General features: G+C 37.3%; 1 protein-coding gene across 1 annotated transcript; it reads left to right on the top strand.

Annotated features, from left to right (window-relative positions):
- The first annotated feature begins 4,224 nt into the window (after positions 1-4,224).
- On the top strand, positions 4,225-9,945 carry LOC107558017 (putative transferase CAF17 homolog, mitochondrial). Its single transcript, XM_016241619.1, has 3 exons — positions 4,225-4,877; positions 7,110-7,462; positions 9,394-9,945. The coding sequence occupies exons 1-3, from the start codon at positions 4,579-4,581 to the stop codon at positions 9,783-9,785; spliced, it is 1,044 nt and encodes a 347-aa protein (XP_016097105.1). The 5' UTR covers positions 4,225-4,578; the 3' UTR covers positions 9,786-9,945.
- The last annotated feature ends 465 nt before the right edge of the window (positions 9,946-10,410 follow it).

Here is a 10,410-nt window from a genome sequence, read left to right as displayed (position 1 = left end):
TTATAGAAGGGTAGTATTCATTTCTGAAACTCTTTACATTGTGTTCTCCCTTTCTCAGAATAATAATTTATGTGCTTCTGTACATATGTTAAATATATTAAGTGTGACGTTTCTCTAAATTCAAATGCATGCAAGTGTATTGACCATATTGGAAGTCTGTCAAACTATTTATTCTTTAATGGATCATTGCTTTAATTTGACTAAGAACAACCCCTATGTATCCTCATACTGTAGCTGTAAGAGCTATATGTTCACCTCTTTATCTTCTCCTATTATTATTATTATTATTATTCTGTGGCTCTGTTCCAAGCCAAAGTGAGCTGCAGACCTATCCCTAAGTTTTAAAGTAAATGCATACTGGTGATTCAAAGGCTGTTACAGTCAGTAAGCAGCAGGATTATGCTGCATTATAAAATTCCTAATTTTGGCCAGATTCTGAGGCTTCACGTGTATACCTTATGGATAAAGCAACCCCAGAATGCATTGTGATGAAAATGTGATCAAAGCACTTTCACACAACGTGTATGTGCTAAATGTATTTTTGGCTTGCTAAATTCAATTGCAATCAATTGTGAGTTATTTGTGCTGATCAATGACATTTAATATTGTTACTACCTATGTAAAGTAGCTTCACTTTGTATAGGATGCTTAAAAGACAGTAGAATGTGGGACAGCTAAAGAGGTTTTGGAACAGAGTCTTTAAATCAAAAGGATATTTCACCCAAAAATGAAATTCTCTAATCATTTACTCACTTTCATGCCATCCCAGATATATATGACTGTCTTTCTTCTGTAGAGAAATAATCCATCTATGTGAGTACATATAGTGCAAGTGGATGGGTCCTTCAAAGTCGATGCTTTGAAGGAAAACCATGCAAAACTAACACAATGGTTATCCATACAACTCCAGTTGATGAATCAATGTCTACTGAAGATGAATGATAGAACATACTAATATTTTAAACTTTTCAAACCATCGCTTCCAGATGTCAGCCTGCTGTGAATGTCAGCATGTTGTGAATCATGATGTAAAATTGTAAAATTGCTTGTGAAGTGACAGTCCTCTGTGCTTCTCTGTCACTTCTTGTGTAAGTTTCACAACACACTTACGTCACACATCAAGTGTGAACTTATGGACCTGCATTTGACAGTTTTATTTATTTAAGTGTCAACTTTAAGGGACTCATACACTTGCATTATATGGACTCGCAGAGATGAACTATTTCTCTAAGAATCTCTGTTTGTGTTCCACAGAAGAAAGAAAGTCATATTTAGAACGGCATGAGGGGCAGTTTCTAGTGGAGTATCCCTTTAATTAGTCTAAAAAAATGATTCTGACTTTCCTGGTTTCTTCTTTATCAGAAAACATGGATGTGCATTTAATATTACTGTGCATTTATAGATTCTATATGCATTTATATTATGTGGCACTAAAATGATGGATTGAGACTGCAATGATAAGTTGTACCATTGTCTTACGAAGGTATTTTAAAGGAGCAGTTCACCCCAAATTGTATTGACTCTAAACTTTATTTCTCCTGTGGAACAAAATTTGATTACAGACAGTGATGAGAACTGATCCATATTACTTGTGTGTTATATTCCAAGTCTTCCAAAGCGGTACAACAGCTCTTAGTGTTTATATTGTGAATCATTATTCACTGAAAATATTTACATTTTTATTGAATGTCAAATTCACGAACAATTCACTCAAATGATTTGCCAGGTTCTTGTTCCTTGTTAAAGTGGGTGGTGTTGATTAAATTATGCATCAAATAAAAATACATAAGCCTGAACGTCAGCATGAAGCTGGTCAGGTAAGAACGTCTCAATCACTGCACACCTCACCAGGAATGAGGCATAGTCATTCTGGAAACACCATAACGGGTGTAACCATAACATTTCATGTGATTTAACTTATTTTCCATTGTTTCCAAGATCATTATGCAGACAATTTACCTCTGAGCTGTCTAGTGTAACCACTCATGAGTTGATAATACTATGTTTTGGTGAGTTGGTGGCAAATTCATATGAATTTTTACTTTTCTGATTCTTACAAAAACATACAACATTTTTTGCAAAAAAGTGAGCATGAAGGTCCACCACTAAGCCCACTCTGGCAATTATTTTGTAAGCATTCCTGAATCAGACTTTTGAGAAGTAAGCTTTGAAAGCTCTGTAATATTTATTGTTTTCACTATTCCAAAATGTGCCTTTACCAGTTACAATTGTACTGATGATGTTTCATGATGATTAAGAATAATAATAAATGTAGGGTTAATTTATCATTTGAGTTTTTTTTTCATCTGATCAAAGTAAATGTATTTTTTTATCTAGTATACAGTTCACTTAAACATTATTTCAGAGATGTGCATTATTATAATGCTCAAGCAAAATATTTAAATTAGCAAGAGGTGATAACACTGCAGAAAAGACAATATACAAGTAACATGTAAATTCATTAGTAGTACCTGTATTCAAAAACTTACATAAGGATTATTGGCAAAATGTAGAAAGAAATGTATAAGTACTCATATAGCCTGTATTAAATTTTTGGATTTATATAACTGTTATATAAATGTGTCATTTTACTGCTGTAAAAAAGAAAAGAAAAAAGAAATGATTTCATTTGAATTTATCTGAATCTTTAAAGCCCAAGATCGGTCTTCTAATAAACCCATTTATTAAGAAAATGAATAAAGAATTCCCTCAGCCCTATTGTCTCTATAGTTTGCCATGTGCTGATTTTGATAATGATGCAGTGCAATGACAAATATTTTTTAGTGATATGCAAAACTATTTTATTATTATTGATAAGAATAAGACGTTACCTCTCAAACATAATTTGATTGATTTGATGTTCAAATGTTTTATTTTTGTTCCTGTGGCTCAGTGGTAGAGCATTGTGTTAACAGCGTAAAAGGTCGTGGGTTCGATTCCCAGGGAACACACATACTGGTAAAAAATGTATAGCCTGAATGGACTGTAAGTCGCTTTGGATAAAAGCATCTGCTAAATGCATAAATTATTAAAATTTAATTTTGTTCTAAACTGCATTCAATATAAATTTGGAATAGACTATGTTTTGACGATAGTGGTCCTGACAGAAATGACATAGGCAGTAAAACTAGTTACTGTTAACCAGTAAACACTGAATTGCAATCTTGCAGAATTACGCCATCAAAACAAAAATTTTAGGCATGTTTATTTATTATTTTATATTATTTCTATGGCCATGTAGATTTAAGATTTAAGAAAATTTTACAATGTAAATATTGAAAGATTGTTTCACAAACAGAAACACAGCCAAATGTTTGAATGCAAACATCCCAGAAATATTTGTCCATTTATAGATTTAGAGTGATTATAGTATTTTCTCTCTCTCTCTCTCTCTCTCTCTCTCTCTCTGCTTTGCCACTGCATCACTCTTTATATTTCAGTCTGGTCTGGTCTTGGACTTACACTGATGCTCATTGCTTTGCTCTTAATGTACAATTATGTATAACATATTTAGACCTAAACAAAATTACATACTTTTTAGTATGATCTACAAAACTGAATAGCTTAATATGCAGTTGCACAGTAAAACTAGCAAGTGGGGGTGTTACGGTTTTGAGGGATAACAAAGTCCCATGGCTCTACCACTGGAGAAAGTATGATTACTATATTATATGCATATTGACTTTTGCTATGCACTTATTTACAGCAATTTATAATTCAATTATAAATAAATCTCTAATAAACTGAATAGCATGTTCTCCTCCATGGTTTGCTGTACTTCATGGGGATACTCCAATCACTCCCAAAAAGGAGTATGTCTTTCCCAACAGACACGGAGAGGAGAAAAATTATGGATCAAGTCATCAGGAGAAAAACAAACAAACAAATAAATAAACTTTAATTAAGTAGCACTAACACAAAGTTCCAACACACCATTGGGAAGTTCAGTTTTAGGTTTACTAAAAATAAGGAACAGGGAAAGGAGCTGAGACTCGTGGGCTGCATCCGAAATCGCATACTTCCCTACTACAAAAAGTGACAAAATTAGTATGGAACTTATAACCTTTTTGAAATAACCCAATAAAATCAGTTCCGATTTGAGATGCGTGCGCCGATATTTTCAGCTCCATTCATTTGCACGTTGTCTCAAGGACACGCCCACAATCGAGAAACGTTATGAATAATCATGTAAGCGCCGCCCACCAAATTTCAGGAACCGAATGTAACACCGGCGCGTGACGGCGTTATTTTAGCATCGCACAGCGTTTAGAAATAGGTGTTTCAAACAAACTGCGATAGAATACACACACATATTGACCCCTTTGGCTTTCACTACAAACGAGCCGATTGCAGTATTAGCTCATAAATATTAATAGAACACGTAACTGATTGGACGTACACGATCATATTATCAATATTCATGAGCTAAACCATAGTAGGATTCGTATTCAGACCACCAGCAAACGCACGCGCAATGCAGTATGGGAATGAAAAGGAAGGTGCCTGTTAAAATAACGCGAACTTGTGTTGTATTGAGGAACTTTGAGCTTTTATAGCTGCGCTTCGGGAAGCGACACAATGCAGAGAGTGATTTCGTTTAGCAGTGCTTTCAGAGCGACCGTGACAGGACTAGTCTCGTGTACGAGACACGAGAATGCGTGCAGGACGCCGATTAGAAAACACTCTCAAGTACACTTGAGCTGTTACAGCCTACCACACAGGACTCTCATCAGTGTGTCTGGACAAGACACGAGCTCATTCCTGCAAGGAGTAATAACCAATGACATGGCTCTTCTGGGAGAGCATGCACTGCGCGCGATGTATGCTCACATTCTCAATGTTCAAGGCAGGACACTCTATGACATCATCCTGTACAGGTAATATGCTGCATTGTTTTAATATTTCATTAGTTTGAATTGTAAAGTAGACACGGAATGTCATGTTAATGTGATTTTGGAGGTGCTGGAGTTTTGTAAATAAGGCGTGTGGGCGTGGCCTCGGCATTATCTCACTGTCCCACCCTGGACTACTACTGATATGTAGTTGTTTTTCTGCTCTGTTCTTCTACATGTCAGTAAAGCCAGCCTGGTTTGAGCAGTTCATAAGAGCAATGCTCACTAATGCAGTGAATGGGTGCCGTCAGAATCAGAGTCCAAGAAGCTGATAAAAACATCACAATAATCCACAGCACTCCAGTCCATCAATTCACATCTTAAAAAAGTGACATGTGGCCAAGTATGGTGACCCGTACTTGGAATTAACCCATCCTAAGTGCACACACACACACACACACACACACACACCCGGAGCAGCGGGCAGTTATTTATGCTGCGGCGCCCGGGGAGCAGTTGGGGGTTCGGTGCCTTGCTCAAGGGCACCTCAGTCGTGGTATTGAAGGTGGGAGAGAGCGCTGTACATTCACTCCCCCCCCCTACAATCCCTGCCGGTACGAGACTCGAACCCGCAACCTTTGGGTTACGAGTCCGACTCTCTAACCAGTTTGCTATTGTCCTCCAGTGAAAAGTCATCTCATCTGAATCAGGAGAGAAATATGCACAGATCAGTTTTTTGTTTTGAAGAAGCGTCAATATTTGACCATTTACTTTAGGGCTGCATGATAGTGGTTAATCTGATAATCACAATATTTAATCAGAATTCTTGGACTTTCGCGTAAGCACAAATCAAGAGAATACCAACTCGTCATCTAGTTTCAGGATTTGTTATGTCTAGCCGATCATATAAGTGAACACTCACTACATTATGAAAACAAGAAGCTTCTCCAAAAGCGAAACCTCCAAATATTGAGATTAGGGCTGCACGATTAATCGAATGCGATCGTCATGTGCATTTTGTTAGTAATGCCGGTTCTGTAATCAGCAGGAAATCATCATCACGTGCTTTCAGATGGAGCAGCATTTACTACACAGAGCCGTAGTTCACTGACAAGTTACGCAAAAAAAATCACTTATGAAATCAAAGAAATCGTTGGCGATAATGACAGCTGTTTGCATAGCTTCTCAGTGAACTACGGCTCTGTGAAGTAAATGCTGCTCCATCTGAAAACACGTGAAAATACCACATTTAATAACATATTTTTACTCCAAACTCACTTCATAACGTCAGTCGAGTGTTTGAAATAAATCCTTCTGTGAGATGATGTGGCTTCTTACACAGAATAAAGCACGCAACATATTTCATAGTATTTAAGCAGTGATAAAGGCATTGCATTATAAATATACTTTATTTTAATGAAAATTATAATAAGTACTCAGATAAACCGTATATTGTCGTAGTCGTGTGTTTATTAGTCACGTTGAATCAATGAAAGCAGTTGAATTTTCAGTTTATTCAGCATTTTCTTGGTTTCTTCTGCGAGGCATGTTTTGGAGTTTGAGCGCGAGAGCGCCCTCTGGCCTTTCAATGGAGATTTACTGCTGATCACAGAACCGTGCTTCACTGAAAGATACGCATGACAATCACAGCTTCTGTCGAATCTCGATTCCATTTCGATTTATCGCGCAACCCTAATTGAGATCCATATTTAGATTTAGATAAGTTCATCACTGAGAAGATTTGATTACAGATTTAGTCGCAGCAAACAGCACAAACGTCTGTGCAAAGGAACCCAGGCATTTTCATCAGAGTAGATTATCTCAGAAGAGATCGCTGAACTTTTTTAATATAAATTTTCATAAAGATTTAATAGGTAATGAAAAAAGCGTGGTAGTGTTTCTGTGTGAATTTCACAAACAATTACAAATAAAGAGCTAATAGGTATATTAAAGTAAACATGACATTTTGAAGTAGGAAAACAAAGTATTTTAAAGTATTTTCTTTCTCTTTTTTTATAGTGTGTATTTGTTTAGTCGTCATCTGACTGGAAAGACCTTACAGCCAGTTTGTCAGATTAATATTGATAAAAAAAAATGTATATTGATATAGGCTAATTTATACAGGAAACATGAAGCAATGACTAAAAAAAAAGCCAGTTCAAAAGGAACTGCAAAACACTTATTGACCCATCCATCTCCAGTGCTGATTTTTGGACAATAGTGCTAAACATAACATACATGCATTACTGGAACTTTGTTGTTGTTGTTGTTCTTCAGTTTAAAAGGAAACCCAGACGGATTGAATGGTGTGCTTCTGGAGTGTGACAGCACTGTACAGGACTCCATTATGCAGCTTCTGAAAGTTTACAAGATACGTCGTAAAGTGAACTTCAGCTTGTGTCCCAGTCTCTCACTATGGGCTCTGTTACCTCAAAATAAAACTGCAGTGCTGGGGAAGTCAAAGCCAGATGTTACTGCAGCAGATAGAGTATTAGTACTGGAACAAGACCCAAGAACTGAACTCATGGGCTGGAGAATGATCACTAGCTGTCGGAATAACCCACATGAGGTCGTCTCCGTTTGTCAAGAGAGCAACACTGAAGAATACCACAGACATCGCTATGAAATTGGTATTAAATTATTCCTATAATTACTTATAAACAAACCTACAAGCTTAAAGGGGTCATATGATGTTGCTAAAAAGAACATTATTTTATGTATTTGGTGTAATGAAATGTGTTTATGCGGTTTAAGGGTCAAAAAACACATTATTTTCCACATACTGTACATTATTGTTTCTCCTCTATGCCCCGCCTTTCTGAAACGCTTCGATTTTTACAAAGCTCATCGTTCTGAAAAGCGAGGTGTCCTCTGATTGGCCAGCTATCCAGTGCATTGTGATTGGCCGAATACCTCAAGCGTGTGATGGATGACTTATATCTGTCTTTTTACGTGTTGCATTGCATCGCGCTGCTTAAACATAAAACCATATCTGCATTTGTGATCGGAGAAATGACAAACAACAAGCGCTACTCTACACTGCTCAAAAATCGCGTTTGAATCGTCAGTGGCAAATTCTTTATATATAAAAAACGTACTTACAGTCTGTGAGTCAGAACAGCCGGCATTGTAGTCTACTCTCCCAGGATCAGGAAACAGTCCTCCATAAAATGTGCTGCACACATCTGAATATTTGGATTGAACTGTTCTGGAACAGTGTTGTAAATACAACTTAACCAATGATTTCTAGTCGTGTCCTCTTTTGGAAGGCCAAACAAAGTAGGGGGGCTAGAGTTAGCGGCGACCAGCTAAGCGCAAAGTTGATGTATTTCCTCAGCGACCAGCACGGATCAGCTCTAGGCATGAAGAAGCGGCTATCGTCCTCTTTTGGAAGACCAAACAAAGTAGTTTCGCTTTCACAACGAAACACACAGAGCACAAACACACAGCGCCTTCACGACATGGCGGCAGCAACAATACTACAGCTAGAATAAAAGTTACGCCTTCTTTCTTTGTGTGAACATTTGGGCGGCGTTATGCAAATCCTCCCACATAGTGATGTAGATATGTGGGGGCGTGTTAGACCGAACTGTTTTAGGTAGGCGTGGCTAACTCTTAACTTTTATAAAGAATATCTCTTTGGATTTGAGACTTTAGTCTTTGCAACTTTACAGATCGTCTTTACGCACCAAGAGCTTGTAACACTCCAAAGAGAAAGGAAAATCAAATAGGGGAGACCGACAAGACAACAATTACAGCTTCATGTTCAGACAGTTTCATTTAGCTCCCGTCGAGTTAAAAACACAAATAAATGCACAGACATTTGCACTCTGCATCGAAAAAATGTATATGAACGCCCTGTTGCACTTCTGAGAACTTTTAAGGCTTATTCTGCGGCGTTTATACAAGCCTTTTGACCGGTTGTGTCACAGAGCTGTAAAAACAGTTATGCTCACCAAGTGAATGAATCGCGTTTGTGCCGAACTCTTATTACAAAGCAAAAACAAACACTCTTTTTCGATCCATGAACGTTTCTCTCAGTTAATGTGCGCGATGTCATCTCACAGTCTGAAACGTCTAGCAAATCAACACATGCTGTTGTGAATAATTAAGCGAAGCATCTTCTCATAGGATAAGAACACGCAGTCTCATGAATAATTGAATAGACATCGACGCATCATCGATGTACTATAGTCCATTGCCACGTCACAAATTGTGTGTAGATTTTAAACCCGGAAGATGAAAATAGCGCAAAAAAGCTTAAAATGAACCACTTTTCTCCAACAGTTAAAATTATTGGATGCTAACATTGTCTTCTATGATGTGCAACACAAACACCTCTGCTAAAGTCTCAGAAAAAGTAGTCTGGAGTTTCATGACCCTTTAAGCAATAGCCATAATCAAAGTGTATGTGGATATTGTTTGGTAATAATAATAGTATTTTGTCCTTTTAAATGCTTAAAATGTAAAAGTACTAAAATGGTATTGAAGAGTCAGCACGTCCTTTGTGATATCTCATCATTTCTTATAATCAATCCTGTACTTTATTTAAATTCTCTAGGACTACCTGAAGGAGTGAAAGACCTTCCGCCAGGTGAGGCCCTTCCACTGGAGTCTAATCTTGTCTACATGCAGGGAATTAGCTTCAGCAAGGGATGCTACATCGGACAGGAACTGACTGCCAGAACTCACCACACTGGTGTGATAAGGAAGCGTGTAATGCCTGTTACCATGTCTGCTCCGGCTGAGACCCTGGACCAAGGTGCCGCTCTTGAGACTGAGGGGGGCAAACCAGCAGGGAAACACAGGGCAGGAATCGACAAGCTGGGACTGAGCCTCGTACGCTTGGCTCATGCCAGAGAGCCACTAAAACTTAAATCCTCTGACGGCGTGACAGTGACTTTACAGGCTACTGTACCTGACTGGTGGCCAAAAAACAGTAAAGATAAATGAATTGGCAACACTAGAAAGCTCAAAGGCCCACCTGAATGCTGTAATTGTAATGCAGATTATATTTATTTAGCTAACTTCAAAATTTTAAACTATAACTTTTACACAGAAGTCTGTTGATAATGTATTAGTTGACACCTTGAAATAAAATGTTTAAAAAATGTTTCATTGTTGTTAATCTTATAATGCAAATCACTTCATGGATATACTAAACTGTTTTTATTAAAAAAGCTGTTTAAAGTACTAAAGTACCTTGGTTTTGTTTAAAATAGATGGGTGCCAAATTTCCCGTGGTACCCATCAATTATATTAAATTTGCTTAAAGCAAACCAAGAAGGGTGAGACATTAGCGTTACATTAGTTAATTATGAGCTCTGTCATATTTCACACTTTAATATTATTGAAATACACTACTGAAATTTAAAACATGAATAAGAAACCATCTACTGAAAAGTTGTTTTATCATCTTTGATGTTGACACACTACTTCCAGTGCTACAACTTTAATAGAGAAGTCCAAGTTTACGTGCTCATGATAAACTAATGGTTGTCATCAGTGTTGAGGGGTAATGCATTACAAGTAATGTGAGTTACGTAATCAGATGATCAGATCAGATTTTATACAATAG

This window comes from Sinocyclocheilus grahami, unplaced genomic scaffold, assembly GCF_001515645.1.
Source record: "Sinocyclocheilus grahami isolate Dianchi unplaced genomic scaffold, SAMN03320097.WGS_v1.1 scaffold628.1, whole genome shotgun sequence".
Lineage (NCBI taxonomy): Eukaryota > Metazoa > Chordata > Actinopteri > Cypriniformes > Cyprinidae > Sinocyclocheilus > Sinocyclocheilus grahami.
The sequence above is the reverse complement of the archived record's forward strand: the minus strand, read 5'-3'. Positions and strand labels throughout refer to the sequence as shown.